The following is a 15,675-nucleotide window of genomic DNA, read 5'->3' as shown; positions in this document are numbered from 1 at the left end:
AAGCAATCCACCCACCTTGGCCTCCCAAAGTGCTGGGATTACAGGTGTGAGCCACCGCACCCAGCTTGGCTAATTAAAAAAATTTATTTTTGTAGAGATGGAGTCTCGCTATGTTGCCCAGGCTGGTCTCAAACTCCTGGCCTCAAGTGATCCTCCTGCCTTGGCCTCCCAAACCTCTAGGATTACAGGCATAAGCCACTGTACCCAGTCAAAATGATCAGTTTCAAGTGGGGATCAGAGCACGAGAGATCTAGTCTGTGGTGTAAGTACCTTGCTGCTTGGGCCTTATCCAATCACAAACCCAACGGTGCAAAAGAAGTATCCATGTAGACAAGGTTGTGTGTCTGCCACACCCTAACAGAAGATTCGTAGCACAGACCCCTAAGGTTAGAGGCAAGTTCATGACTTCTGATGTAGAGAAATGCTCACCCTTAGAAAATCAGCTCCTGGCATCCTTCTGGACTCTAGCAGAGACCAAGCAAGCACCTAACCAGGAGACATCAAATGACCATGAGATTTCAACTGTCCATCATGAGCTGGTATTTTCTGATTCCCCAAGTTATAAGGTCAGGTGGACCCAGCAGCACTCCATCATATGATAAAAAGAGTACTTTGGAGTTTAGAGCCAACCAGGTCCAGAGGACATCAGTTACACAACTGTGAAGCCCGGGCCTTGATGTCACCTGTGTCTATTGCAGATGCCTCTCCCTCAGTTCACATCTGAGGCCTCAACTCTGAGCCTCCTGCCTCCCTCTTGTAAGACCCTTGTGAGGATATTATGCTCACCTGGATACTCCAGCATAACTGCCCCATTTATAGATCCTTAACTTAATCATACTTGCAAAATCCCTTTTATCATGTAAGGTAACATGTTCATAGGTTCTGGGGATCAGGACATTGACATCTTTGGGAGGGCCATTACACAGCCTGCCACATCTACCAATGAGCTGGGCATTCATTCATTCATTCATTTATTCAATAATAAAAATTATTATTATTATTATTATTATTTGAGATGGAGTCTCATTCTGTCACCCAGGCTGGAGTGCAGTGGTGCTATCTCAGTTCACTGCAACCTCCACCTTGCAGATTAAAGCTATTCTCCTGCCTCAGCCTCCCAAGTAGCTGAGATTACAGGAGCATGCCACCATGCCCAGCTAATTTTTGTATTTTCTACTAGAGACAGGGTTTCACCCTGTCAGTCAGGCTGGTCTCAAACTGCTGAACTCAAATGATCCACCCACCTTGGCCTCCCAAAGTGCTGGGGTTATAGGCGTGAACCACCATGCCTGGACAGTTTATTTATTAATTTGTTCATGCATTCACCTAGTGGCTCATTGATCAGCCAGGGCCTGGCTGGAGACGGTAACAGCTCCTCGCCAGGGGGAGACCAGATGCTGCTGTGCCTTGTGTCCTCCCCCAGCTCCTCCAGTGCCAGCCCCACTCCATGCAATCCTGAGGCTTGATCTCCGCCTCCCTCTGCCCGTGGGCACGCGCAGGTCACTCTGGGCTCACTTCTCTCTCCGCTGGAAAATGAAACCCAGTCGGCTCTGATCCAGCAACACCCACAGAGCATCCATTATGTGCCTGGCACTTTGCGTACATCTGCTTTGTGCCAACCCAACGGGTGGGGCTTCTTATGGCCTTGATAGGCATGGAGGGCTCAGAGAGGCCAGGTGGCTCGCCCAAGGTCACATAGAGTAGGAATGGCAGATAGAACCGAGTCTGGGTGACTCTGCCTCCTGCCGCTTCCCCGGTCGAGAAGCCACATTGGGCCACAGGTATGGCAGCCTCTCTCCAGCTCTGAGTCATTTTTCCTTGGCCCCAAAAGTTAGAGTTCTAGCTCAGTTCCCTCTGAGCCAGCAAGTTCAGGGGGAGTTGGCTGGTGTCCCTTGGGAACGGAAGACATTCGGCTTCCGGTGCTGGAGGCCTCCTGGCCACCTGTCTCCTGACTGCTGTCACCTTTTAATAGATTTCTTAGGGAACAAGTAATTTGTTCCTGGAGCTGGCTCGGTGTTCGGCAGGAAGTCCCCGCAGGCCTGGAAGGTCAGCATGGAGCCACTCAAAGGCGACTGCTGGGGGAGGATACCGGGTCGGTGCTGGCCACTTAGCACGGCTGCACCGCCAATTACTGCCCGGCCTGCTTCCTGCCGCAGACGTGCCCAGGGCCAGGGCTTTGAACCTGTGCAGGGAGGCCAGCTTCCAGTAAACAACCCAGGGCAGCGGGCAGATTGACAGCGGAGATACAGGACGTCGGGTGGCTGGCCGCTGGTGCTGCTCACTGCTCCTGCTGGCAGATGGACAGGATCACAGTCCCCCAGGGGTCCCCACAGTCAAGGGTGCAGAAGTGCTGTCAGAGTGGCCGAGCCTCACTTCTGGGTAGATAGGCTGCCAAGTCCAGTGGAGTTTTGAGGCCATAGTTTGTAGGCCATGGAAAATGATTTTTCCTGAGTAGGGGAAGGAGCCTCGTCTGTGTCTCCTCGTCAGCCACCAGCCTGGGAGCAGAGATTTGGAGCCAGAAGCTACAGTGGGACATCAGTACCTCTTTGCTTCTCCCCAAGAAGCCCTCAGAAATATTTTGGAGCAGTGGTGACACTGCTAGCCTTCCCACCACCATTTTATTTGGTAGTTAAAATAAAGGAGGTGTGCCCATTGTAAGATTCCTTTTGTGTGAAGTTCTAGATTTTTTTTTTTTTTTTTTTGAGGTAGGTTTCTAGCTCTGTCATCCAGGCTGGAGTGCAGTGGCGTGATCATGGCTCACTGTGACCTCTGTCTCCTGGTCTCAACGGATCCTCCCACCTCAGCCTCTCAAGTAGTTGGGACCACAGGTAAGTGCTACGACGCCTGGCTAATTTTTGTATTCTTTTTGTAGAGATGGGGGGTTTTGCCATGTTGCCCAGGCTGGTCTTGAACCCCTGGGCTCAAGGGATCTACCCACCTCAGCCTCCCAGAGTGCTGGGATTACAGGTGTGCTGGGATTCATGTCCGGCCTAGAATTTTTTATATGGGAAAGTGGTTCCCTTTATGCAGGGTTGGGGGATTGACTGGAAGGAGCATGAGGAAACTTTCTGATGGTGGTGAAACATTCTAAATCTTGGTCAGGGCGCTGATCACACATTTGTCGACACTCATGTAACTGTATCCTTAAAATCTGTTCATTTTACTGCATGCACGCTATATGCCAATTTCTTAAAAGTTAAGATAGAGAAGAAGAAAGGGGATCCGAAAGCCTGGAGAACCTGGGAGACACACACACACACACACACACACACACACACACACACACACTCACTCTTGTAGGCACACATATACCTTTGCCTCCTAAAATCTTGGCATGATTCCCTACTTTTTTTCCTTCCTCATGGAAGTTGCAAAAGAATACAGTTTTTCTTCATCTTTGTACCATAATTAATCTCTTTCCACGTGCAAGAAGTAAATAGATGAGATGTAAAACCAAGATGCCCAGGCAGGCTGGTGACCTGTGTCTAAGTTGGCTCTGGCTCTGGCCCTGACCCTGGAGTAGGGCCATTCATTAAAGTCCTGGCTGTGGAGCTTCTGAGAGAAGGCACTACCAATGCCCACACAGCCCTGCTGCTTCCCTTGGTGCCTGCAGACTTCCTGCCAGCCTCCCAGTGGATCTGGAGTTGAGGGGTCATTTCTGTGGCTCATGTGATTCCTCCACTCAGGCCATCTCACTGGGCCAGAAAGCAAAGAACTGAAGCTGGCAGGGAGCCGCTCTGAAGGCACTCCCACCGGCCACATTTGGGAGAACTGGAGATAAAAATGATTTAAAATAAGAATTAGAGATAATAAATGGGAGAATTGGAGATAATAAATGATTTTTAAATGATTAAAATAAGACTAGATTATAACACATAGAAAAAAGAAACCTAGAATTCAAAAAAAACAAGGAGGCCAAGCATGGTGGCTCACGCCTAAGATCCCAAAGCACCTCCCAAATCCTCAGGAGGATCACTTGAGGCCAGGAATTTCAGACCACCTTGGACAACATAGTGAGATCCCTGACTCTACAAAACATTAAAAAATTAGCCAGGCATGGTGGCACATGTCTGTAGTCCCAACTACTTGGGAGGCTGAGGTGGGATAATCGCTTGAGCCCAGGAGGCAGAGTCTGCAATGAACCACGATGGTACCACTGCACTCCAGGTTGGGTGACAGACCACAGTCCTGTCTCCAAACAAACAAACAAACAACCCAGAGGGGACAGAAGAGTTCTGGCTAAGGGCAGGGATAGACACAGAGAATGGCCTCTCACAAACACATGATCATAATGGATTCAGGCAAGAATTGTTAGTGGCTGTTTAACACCACTGGGCAAAAGACCATTGGGAATGAGATATCCATACAGCCTCCAAGAATCACCCACATGTTACTTTTTAATTACAAAGGGAAAAAGTTACCTTTATAAATGGAGAAATCTGACAGGCACTACCTTTACTAATAACGATGAGACTTAACACCACAAATATCGGGGGAAGTCAATATCACGCGCCCTTCCCGTGATGCACTGAGAAGGACAGGTGTCATCACAAGGTGCTCCTGCAAAAACGCTCACCAGAGTCTCCAGGCAAGTCCTCACCGAGGAGCATTCTTCAGAACAACTGGCCTGACCTCTTCATGAAAGACAAAAAAAAAAAAAGCCTGGAAGATTGTTCCAGGTTGAAGGAGGCTGAAGAGTGATGGCGACTGAATTCAGTGTGGGGTCTCTGGTTGAATGCTGGATCACAAAAGTTATGAAAGTTATTCCCGGGACAATAGGGGAAATTTGAATGTGGATTGAAATTAAATAATAGTGAATTCCTAGAATGGCACTGTGGTTGTATAGGAGAATGAACTTGTTTTTGGAGATTCACGGTTAAGTATTTAGGGGTGGAGTGTTGGGTAATTTTCTTTTTTTTTTTTAAATATATACATACATACATATACATACATATACATATATACGTATATACATATATATGTATATACGTATATACATATATATGTATATACGTATATATATGTATATATATAAAAATTTATTTTTTTGAGACAGAGTTTCGCCCTTGTTGCCCAGGCTGGAGTACAGTGGTGTGATCTCAGCTTACTGCAACCTCTGCCTCCTGGGTTCAGGTGATTCTCCTGTCTCAGCCTCCTGAGTAGCTGGGATTACAGGAGTCCGCCACCATGCCTGGCTAATTTTCTGTACTTTTAGTAGAGACGGTGTTTCACCATGTTGGCCAGGCTGGTCTCGAACTCCTGACCTCAGGTGATTCATCCACCTCGGCCTCCCAAAGTGCTGGGATTACACGCGTGAGCCACCACGCCCGGCTGTGTTGTGTAACTTTCAAACGGTTCACAGCGAGAGAGAGAAGAGAAAATGGTAAATCTGGGATAAAGAGTCTCTGTGTGTTTATTGAACCATCCTTTTAGCTTTCTGAAGCTCTGAAAAACTTCACAATGATAATTTGGAGGAAAAAAGTAATAAATATGTAGAGAACTTGAAAATTTGAAAAAAAAAATCCTTGCTGAAATCCCACCAGCAAGGATTAATATATTAATATTAATAATAGGATTTTTTCAAAAAAAGAATGTATACCCCCACACATAAAACCATACACATTGTGTCCATTTTCTCATTCTTTCTTCTGTCCTTAAACATGCATTGAAGATAATTTTTCTTGGCCTCATAGATTTCATATAAACTAGTTAACTATTCTCCCATTGTTTGACATTAAAGTGATTCTAGCTTTTCATTATAATATTGCTACATATTATAACATTTAATCCATTTCAGTATCCAATATATACTTCATTATTCAATATATAATCCACTATGAATAATGCTACAATGAACCTTTTTTTTTAGAGATGGGGTCGCACTATGTCACCTAGGTTGGAGTGTGGTGACACAATCACAGGTCACTGCAGCCTCGAGTTCCTGGGCTCAAGTGATCCTCCCACCTCAACATCTTGAGCAGCTGGGACTGCAGGTGCGTGCCACTTTGCCTGGCCAATTTTTCTATTTTTTGTAGAGATGAGGTCTCACCATGTTGCCTCAAGTGATCTCAAACTCCAGGCCTCAAGTGATCCTCCCGCCTCGGCTTCCCAAAGTGCTGGGATTACAGGCATGAGCCACCACAGCTGACCTCTATGATGAATGTCTTTATACACCAATCTTTGACTGAAGATAGATCCCTAGAAGGGGAATGTGGGGGTCAAATGTTCTGGACTTTTTCAAGGATCGTGAACTATTCTGGCAAAGAGCTTTCCAGAAGCTCCTATTATACCATTTTGCCTTCCCACTAGCAACCCTTAAAGGTGCTCATCTCGCCAGATCATCCCTAACACTGAGTATTATCATTACAGAAAAGGTCTTTGTCAGACCTGATGTCCCCATGGACACAGTTCTGTCCTCCTCTTGCTTGCTGGAATCTGTGGTGCTGGACTCAGGTGCTCTCCCTGCATCTCCGGGCACTCTGATCTTGGCGGCTGTGATGTCACTCCCCTCTAGTTCCCCTTCACTCCACTCTTTGCCCACTCGGTCTTTACTTGCCTGACACATGGGACCATCCCTAGTTCTCTTCTCTCCCTTGCCCACTCTCCTGTGATGTCTTCACATTTGGGACTTCCACAGCCTTCTCGCTGCTGTTGGAGATCTCCTGCAACTCTCTCCCCAGCCCAGACCCTTCTCTCAAGCTCCAGGGACCCACGGGGACCTCCAATGCAACGTGTCCCCAAGGCACCCACGTGGACCTTCCTGCTACCAAAGTCAGATAACCCGGAGAACAACGTCGACTCCTCCTTTTACCTCTCCTTAACATCCAAACTTCAACCATGTGCTGTCTATCTGGCCTCTGTTGTATCTCCAGTGACTGTTCCCTCTCGCTGTTCTCACTGTCACCGCCCTACTTCAGGCTACCTTCCTCTCCTCCCTGATCTGTGGCCGGAGCACCCCCACCGCCCCTGCTCTCCCACTTTCATTCTCTCCCTGTCCATCCGTCCTCCCACGGGCTGCCGGAGTGGTTTTCACACACTGTGATGTGTCAGCCTCTGTCCCCTGCCTCCTACTCTGGGATGCCCGGTTTCCAGCTGCCCACGCCCTCTTACTCCTCTCATCTTCTGTTCTCCAACAAGCCCAGCTGTTTCCCGCCTCCACGGGTCTGCTCACACTGTCCCCTCCTTCTGGAATTGCCCACTCTCTTCTCGCTGCAACCCCAGCTAGCCAACCCCTGCTCCTCTTCTGTGTCCTGTTTACAGTCTCCTGTTTTCCTCAGAGCATTTGCTGCTGCTGTTCCTCCCCTGGGGGAGTTGACTTTTTCTCTCCTTGGAATCTCTGTAACCCACACAGTCTCTATCAGAACCTTCTGATCCTTTTACTTGCTTATTTATTTCTGTATCCATTTCTCTTGAGGGCAGAGTCTTTGTTTTCTTGTGCGTCGCATGGTACCAGACACAGGATTGGAGTTTATGTAAGGAATATCTGAAGGAGTGAATGAATGAGTGAATGAATGGAACAGCATTTACCTAGGGCGAGGCAGGTCTGAAGCATGGAGAAGATAATGGGGCTGGATGTGTCTGAGTCCAGGAGACACATTCAGAGATGGATCCTGCAAGATTTGATGGAGAAAGCACCCGTGGTTCAGCAGCCTTCAGAATACCTTGTCCCTGGGTGATGAGCCCTGTTCAAACCCCCATGTCAAGCAGGAAACCCGTTTTCTCTAGAGGTCATGTTGATTCTCTGCTCAAAAGCATTCCATGGAGGCTGGGATGGTGGCTCATGCCTCTAATCCCAGCACTTTGGGAGGCCAAGATGGGTGGATCGCTTGAGGTCAGGAGTTCAAGGCCAGCCTGGCCAACATGGTGAAACCCCATCTCTATAAAAATACAAAAATCAGCTGGGTGTGGTGGTGCACACCTATAATCCTGGCTACTTGGGAGGCTGAGGCAGGAGAGTTGCTTGAACCCTGGAGGCGGAGGCTGCAGTGAGCAGAGATCCCACTACTGCACTTCAGCCTGGGTGACAGAGCAAGACTCCATCTCAAAAAAAAAAAAAAAACTGATGGCTTCCCAATGTCCTTGCGATAGGCCCAGGCTTCTGAGCCAGCCTGCAAGGATTTTCTTCTTTTTGTTTTGAGACAGTGTCACTCTGTCGCCCAGACTGGAGTGCAGTGGTGAAATCTTGGCTCACTGCAACCTCCACTTCCTGGGTTCAAGTGATTCTCATGCCTGAGCCTCCCAAGTAGCTGAGATTACAGATGTGCACCACCAAGCCCGGCTAATTTTTTTGGTATTTTTCGTAGAGACAGGGTTTCACCATGTTAGCCAAGCTGGTCTTGAACTCCTGACCTCAGGTGATCTGCCCGCCTCAGCTTCCCAAAGTGCTGGGATTACAGGCATGAGCCACCACGCCTGGCCTCTACAAGGCCCTTCTTAACTGGGGCCTGGCCAGCTGGCCACATTGCCCCTGGCCCATAACCGGACTGATCTGCCTGCTATCCTGCCAGCCTGACGGCGCTACCGTACCTCCGAGTCTTTATCTCTCTGTCTTGAATGCTTTTTTCTTGAATGCTTTATCTGCTCTCTCTGTCTTGAATGCTTTTTTCCTTCTCTCCACTGCCATTCTCCAAGACTCTGTTTCAGCTTCACTTCCTCCAAGAAGTCTGCCCAGGCCCACCAGGTAATTGTGTCTCCCCGAATCTTCCCCTCTTTAGGGAAAGTAATTCCACTCTCTGCAGCCTGCCTTCCACAGACCCAAGTCTCAGCCTTGACTGTCCTCCCTGTGAGGCCGTGGGTCGGGCCCTGGTCCTTCTGAGTCTCAGCTCCTTTTTCTGTTCCTTCCCCCTTAAAGGATCCCACCTGCTGTTCCCTCCCTCGGAAATTATTAAGAGAATCAGGTATGCTGAAAGGAGAGGCTGGGATCAAGAACATGAGCTTTAACCAGGACAGGCTTGGGTTCAAATTCCAGTTCTCTTGCTAACCAACTGCATGACCTTGTGTTACAACTCCTGTCTCCAAGTGGAGAGTCCCCTACCTGTAAGCTGGAAACCTCAGACGGTGTTTTGATGAATGAATTGGGTTGTGGCATGGAAGGTGATTACCATAGCACCTGGCATAGAGAAAGGATTCAGTAAATAGATGTTAAACATGATGATTAAACCAGGTGGGGAGAGTGTTTGGATGTTCGAACCCACTGAGGAAGTGCGGAGTATTCTCATGATTTCATTGTGACTTGAACAGGCCCTGGATACGAAGAAGGGAGGGATGCCCCCTCCTGCTCACCAGCGGCTGGGGTGAGCAAACTCAGGGCCCAGCCGTCCCAGGCCTTGCTCACAGTGGTGGGGATTCTGGAGGTCTCAGGTGGGCCCCAAAATCTGCTCAGCACCCCAACAGAGTCTGGATGGGTGGTGGGAATCCACACTTTGAGATGCTACCCTGTGCCGTGCTGTGCCCCTCCCATGGGAGCTGTGTTTCTGTGGCCCATGCAGCGAGGCTTGGCACCTGGGTGCTGTGCCAGGGGCCCTGGAGCCTGGAGCAGCTGCTGTAATTTATGCAAAGGAAGGCGCCCAGGTCTGCCCTGTCTATTTATAGCTTATTTATGAAGAAGGAAAAACAAGGGCCCAGTTGCCATAGCAACCAGGAGCATCATGGGCTGCTTTCTCTGCAAGAGGAAGATGGCCAAGTCTCCTTGAAGGGTGCACCCTCAGATGTGTTTATCCTGACAGAGGATGCAGGTGCGCCTTTGAGGGCCTGTCCCATGCTGGGTTCCTGGGCAGCCTGCAGGGTGGGTGGGGTGGAGGGTGTTGCTTATTGGGCTCTTGGAAAATCCAGGGTGATGCCAGGGCCACGCACAGCTGAGCTCTCGGCAGCATGAGATGCAACCTCGTCCCCTGGTCTTGATGCTAACTCTTGTCCTCTGGGTGCCCACCTGCAGCCTCAGGCAGACTTGGAAGCTCTTTCCCTGGCTGTGCTCTGGCTCGTGTCCTTTAGGGCACTTAGCACAGTGAACTGGAGGCCTAGACGCCAGACCAGTGCTCCCAAGGCTGTCATCTAGCACAGGGTTGGCACCAAGCTTGGCACCAAGGAAGGGTTTAATAAATAATGAATACATGAAGTGTTGTATAGTTTACGATGCGTGTTCTTATTCGATGCATGTGAGGCAGGATAAGCACTGCAACAGTCTCTCATTTTACAGATGAGGAAACTGAGCTTCAGAGAGGTGAAGACACCAGCCTGAGGTCCCACAGCTGGCAAGTAGCTGAGCTGGCCTGAGTCCTGGAGGAGGAAACCCCACCTGTGTGCTGGCAGAATATGAGGGAACTTGGGTTCCGGTTGGAACTTGGGTTCCAGTTGGGCCCTTATTATCAGGGGTGGGGGAAGTGGTGCTGTGTGTGGTCTGGGGCTGGGAGGGGTGTGGTTTGACTCTCAACTCATATCAGCAGTATGACCTTGAGCTAGTGACTTCACCTCTCCAGGCCTTGGTTGCCTCATCTATAAAGTGGGGCCATGATGCCTGGTCCCTGGGGACTGCCAGCTCCCTGAGGACAGGCTCTGTGTCTGTCTCTTGATTGTGCTTTCCTACTGCCTGGCACATTCTAGGTGTCCAGGGTGATCATGAGATCCTGCACACAGAATGGCTGGGTCCAAGGCCAGGATGTTGAGTGCTCTCAGGGACTGTTGGTTGTTACTGTGTTATTTGGGAACTGAGGCACAGAGAGCCTCATGGCTCTCCTGAGGTCACCCAGCCAAATCCACAGCAGAAGTGGTGGCTTCACTGGTGAGTTGGGGTTGGTAGCACTGCCAGGGATGAAGTGGGACTGTGTCCAGGCCCAGGGGAGGGCCAGCTGGGCTGGGCTGCAGTCCCAGGGGGCAGCAGCCATGCTGGGCAGGGAGGCCGAGTGGGGATCTCTGAGTGCTAGGGATCTAGGGTTGCTCTCCACATGCCTGGAGGTGCAGAGGCTGCCCCCATCCCCGCCCGGCTGACTCCCTTGCTTTACGTCCAGGCCGCCTGGAGGCTCTTGGTCGCCCTCTGCTGGGCTCTGAGTGCCCCTGCGGGGCCACCTCCAGAGGCTGCAAGAGGAAACAATGTCCCCTCCTCAGCTCAGTCTGGGTGTGAAAAATAAAAGATACCAAAGAAACCCAGGTAGGAAGAGAAAGTGCCCTCAAGCAAATCGAGGTCACAGATCATTTCTACAATGGCTTTCCTAGCTCTCTGTGCTGTGCCCGGGGCCCTGGCTTCTCTTTTTTTTTTTTTTTGAAACAGACTCTGGCTTTGTTGCACAGGCTGGAGTGCAGTGGTGCGATCTCAGCTCACTGCAACCTCCGCCTCCCAGGTTCAAGCAAACCTCCCACCTCAGCCTCCCAAGTAGCTGAGATTACAAGAGGGCGCCACCATGCCCAGCTAACTTTTGTATTTTTAGTAGAGACGGGGTTTCACCATGCTGGCCATGCTAGTCTTGAACACCTGACCTCAAGTGATCTGCCTGCCTGGGCCTCCCAAAGTGCTGGGATTACAGGCGTGAGCCACCGCGCCTGGCTGGGCCCTGGCTTCCTAGCTCCCACTGAGACCCTACAGCGGGACTCAGGCACCCACCACCACCCCCCGGAGGCTGCAGGTACCACTGCAGAAGCCTCACGACTGTTTCCTAAAAACCATGTCCAGGGTTTTCAGTTTGGTTTTGTTTTTGGCACATCTCAAGCCTTCGCCCACATGCCTGACCCTCTTGCCTTGTCGTCCCGATGGGCTCCACACTGTCTGAGCCTCTAGGCTTCCCTAGAGTGTGTGCCCCCCACTCGCATTCCCATACTTCCCCTGCCTGGCAGTTGGCACACAGCGCTGGGAGTCTTTCTTTTCTGAGACTTCCTCTCCTCCCCTGGACTGTGAGCTCAGGAGGTGTCTGAGTTTCCCAGCTCTGTTATAACAAAGTACCACAATCTGGGTGGCTGAAACACCAGACATTTATTGTCTCACCATTCTGGAGGGTGGAAGTCCAAAGCAAGGTGTCTGCAAAGTTGCTGCTTCTGAGAGCCGTGAGGGAGACTGTTCTAGACCTGGCGCCTAGCTTCTGGTGGTTTGGTGGCAACTTTTGGCATTCCTTGGCCCATAGGATCATCACTCCAGTCTCTACCTTCATCTTCATATGGGGTTCTCCCTGTGTGCATGTCTGTCTCCAAATTGCCAATTTTTTTTTTTTTTTAGACAGAGTCTTTCTCTGTTGCCCAGGTTGGAGTGCAGTGGCATGATTTTGGCTCACTGCAACCTCCTCCTCCCGGGTTCGAGTGATTCCCCTGCCTCAGCCTCTTGAGTAGCTGGGATTACAGGCGCCCACCACAATGCCCAGCTAATTTTTGTATTTTTAGTAGAGACGTGGTTTCACCATGTTGGCTAGGCTGGTCTTGAACTCCTGATCTCAAGTGATCCACCTGCCTTGGCCTCCCAAAGTGTTGGGATTACAGGTGTGAGCCACCATGCCTGACCCAAATTTCCAATTTTTATAAGGACGCCAGTCCTGTTGGATTAGGGCCTAGTGACCTCATTTTTAACTTGATTACCTCTGTAATATCAAATCAAATTCAATCCATTTGGAATACTTCCAAGTAAGGTCAGCTACTGAGTTACTAGGGGCTAGAACTGCAGAATATGAATTTATTTCCCTCATTTCAACAGAAAACTCAGAGAGGTAACGAAAGGGAATTCAACCTTTGACAAATGTTTATTAAACACACAGTTGTGATAGACACTGGTTCTAGGTGCTTCATTCATTAATTTACACCTAGAACCATGTCTGACGCATAACGGGAGCTCAATAAATATTTGTTGAGTGAATAAATTAATTCATTCCACCGTCATTCAGGCTGTAAAAGGAGCCTTCAATTCCCTCAGTAAAATGAGTTGAATTACATAATTATCTCTTAGGTTTGTTGACAGGATGAAATGAATGTATTATTAATAATAACTATTTATAAGAAGCTTCTACATGCTAAGATAGATGGTCTTCATGTACAATGTTTAATACTCACAATAGCCTTATTAAAATGAAATTCACTGGCAAGGCATTGTGGCTCATGCCTGTAACCCCAGCACTTTGGGAGGCTGAGGTGGGCAGATCACTTGAGGTCTGGAGTTTGAGACCAGCCTGGCCAACATGGTGAAACCCTGTCTCTACTAAAAATACAAAAATTAGTCAGGCGTGGTGGCGTATGTCTGTAATCCCAGCTACTCAGGAGGCTGAGGCATGAGAATCACTTGAACCCAGGAGGTGGAGGTTGCAGTGAGCTGAGATCGTGCCACTGCACTCCAGCCTGGGTGATAGAGGGAGACCGAGTTTCAAAAAAAAAATAAAAATAAAAAAAATAAAATTCACCTAACATAGAAGTCACCATTTTAACCATTTTAAAGTGTGCAATTTGGTGGTTTTTAGTGTATTCATAATATCGTGCAACCAATACCACTATGTAATTCCAGAATATTTTCATCATTTTCCAAAAACTCTGCGCCCACTAAATAGTCCTATCCATTCTCTCCTCCTCCCTTAACCCTTAGCAACCAAACATCTACTTTCTGTCTGTGGATTTGCCTATTAAGAGCACTTCACATACATGGAATGATACACTATGTGGCCTTTTGTGCCTGGCTTCTTTCCCTCAGTATATTTTCAAGGTCCATCCCTGTTGTAACATGTATCTGTGCTTCAGACTTCTTTATGGCCTAATAATATTCCATTAAATGAATTTACCGTATTTTGTTTATCCATTCATCAGTGGATGGACATTTGTTTCCATTATTTGGCTATTGTGAATAATGAGACCCCCCCCCCCCCTTTTTTTTTGAGACGGAGTCTGTGCTCTGTTGCCCAGGCTGGAGTGCAGTGGCGTGATCTCAGCTCACTGCAACTTCTGCCTCCCTGGTTCGAGCTATTCTCCTGCCTCAGCCTCCTGACTAGCTGGGACTACAGGCGCCCACCACCACGCCTGGCTAAGTTTTTGTATTTTTAGTAAAGACGGAGTTTCACCGTGTTAGCCAGGATGGTCTCAATCTCCTGACCTCATGATCCGCCCACCTTGGCCTCCCAAAGTGCTGGGATTACAGGCGTGAGACACCGCGCCCAGCCAATGAGACCCCTTTTGACGCAGGGCAGGTAAGCCCCAAAGTGGGGCTGAGCCCACAAGGGTTCTTGGCTTTGCCCAAGAGAGAATTCAAGGGCAAGTTAGAGGCAGAAGAAAACGGCTTTATTGAAGTGGCGGCGTTACAGCTCCATGACTGCTCCTGCAGAGCAGGGTTACCCTCTTAGGCAGAGTGTCAGGGCAGTTTTGCTGTCATATTTATACACACTTTTAATTACATGCAGATTAAGGGGTGGTTTATGCAGGCATTTCTAGGGAAGGGGTAGTAACTTTTGGTTTATGGTGCCACTGCCATGGAAAGGGGCGGTAACTCACGAGTGTTGCCATGGCAACGGTAAACTGACTTGGCCGGCTGGTGAGCGAGTCTTAGGGAAGACAGCTTCCGCCCAGGCCCTGTTTTAGCTAGTCCTCAATTTGGTCAGGTATCTCAGCCCCGTCTCTGAATGGAGGCCTGCCTTCTACCTCACCTTTGTAGAAGTTTTTGTGAATACATGTCTTCAACCCTCTCGGGTGCATATCTAAGAGGGTACTACTTTTTGGGGAACTGCCAAATTGTTTTCCGGAGCAGCCGCACCGTTTTGCATTCTCACCAGCCGTGTATTCGGGTTCCAATTTCTCCACACTCTCGCAACCCCTGCGCTTTTCTGTCTTTTTGTTTATGGCCATCCTAGTGGGTGCGAAGTGGGATCTCACTGTGGTGGTGCTTTGCATTCACCCTATGACTAATCATGTTGAGCCTCTTTTCACAGACTTAATGGCCATTCTACAGCAGCCTTTTGAGCTAGGTTGTAATCTCCATCTGATAGTGGAGGAAACAGATTCAGAGAGTTGAAGAGACTTGCTTAACGCAAGGGGGTGGTGGGGCTGTGCCTGGGACTTGGGTGTGTCTGTCTCTGAAGCACCGCAGAACCAAATTAACGGTAGAAACAAGTCCAGTCTGAGCGGCAGGAGACCTGGTCGCTGGTGCGTTCACCTTGGACAAGTCCTTTCCCGGTTCCGGGTGTCACTTTCTCCTCCGTGCCACTTGGGGCGATATACTTCAAACATCTCTGGCCTCTCTAGGAACCAGAATCTCTAAGATCAATCGTTCTAGTGCAGCGTTTGCCCCGCCCCTTCAGCCCCAGTTGCCAGCGACGCCGGAAGTGCTCGGCTCTTTTTGTTTGCACCCGCCTCCGGCCCGGAACTGCTTTCTTGGGAAGATGGCGGCTGTGTCGGTGTATGCTCCACCAGTTGGAGGCTTCTCTTTTGATAACTGCCGCAGGTGCCGCCTTGCTTGGGGCTTGGTTCAGGGAGGGAGAAGAGTGCGGTGCTCGGGTGGGAGCTGGGCCAAGGTGTGATACGATAATTCTGAGGGAAGAGTGCATGGCGGGGCCTGTGGCCCGCGGCTAGTGTGACTCAGGGGAATCAGGGCCTGGGCGTGGGTTTCTCCTGAAGCCGTGTCTGCTCTCCCACCTTCCCAGCGCACTCGGCCAGCGTTTATCTCCGTCTCCTAAGGCACGTCACGGCCCCTCTGTGAGACTGTCTTCGTTGGAAAACGGGAGAACAGTGCTG

General features: G+C 49.5%; 1 protein-coding gene across 1 annotated transcript in view; it reads left to right on the top strand.

Moving 5' to 3' along the window:
* Nucleotides 1-14,732: 14,732 nt before the first annotated feature.
* Nucleotides 14,733-15,675, top strand: part of PSMB7 (proteasome 20S subunit beta 7) — a 62,812-nt gene continuing 61,869 nt past the window's right edge. The window contains exon 1 of the mRNA XM_004048591.4: nt 14,733-15,385. Within this exon, the coding sequence (XP_004048639.1) occupies nt 15,324-15,385 (62 nt within the window). The 5' untranslated portion in view covers nt 14,733-15,323. The remainder of the gene's footprint in view (nt 15,386-15,675) is intronic.

This window comes from Gorilla gorilla, chromosome 13, assembly GCF_029281585.2.
Source record: "Gorilla gorilla gorilla isolate KB3781 chromosome 13, NHGRI_mGorGor1-v2.1_pri, whole genome shotgun sequence".
NCBI classification, from domain to species: Eukaryota; Metazoa; Chordata; class Mammalia; order Primates; family Hominidae; genus Gorilla; species Gorilla gorilla.
Note: the sequence above shows the minus strand (reverse complement) of the source record. Positions and strands in the feature narration are given on the sequence as shown.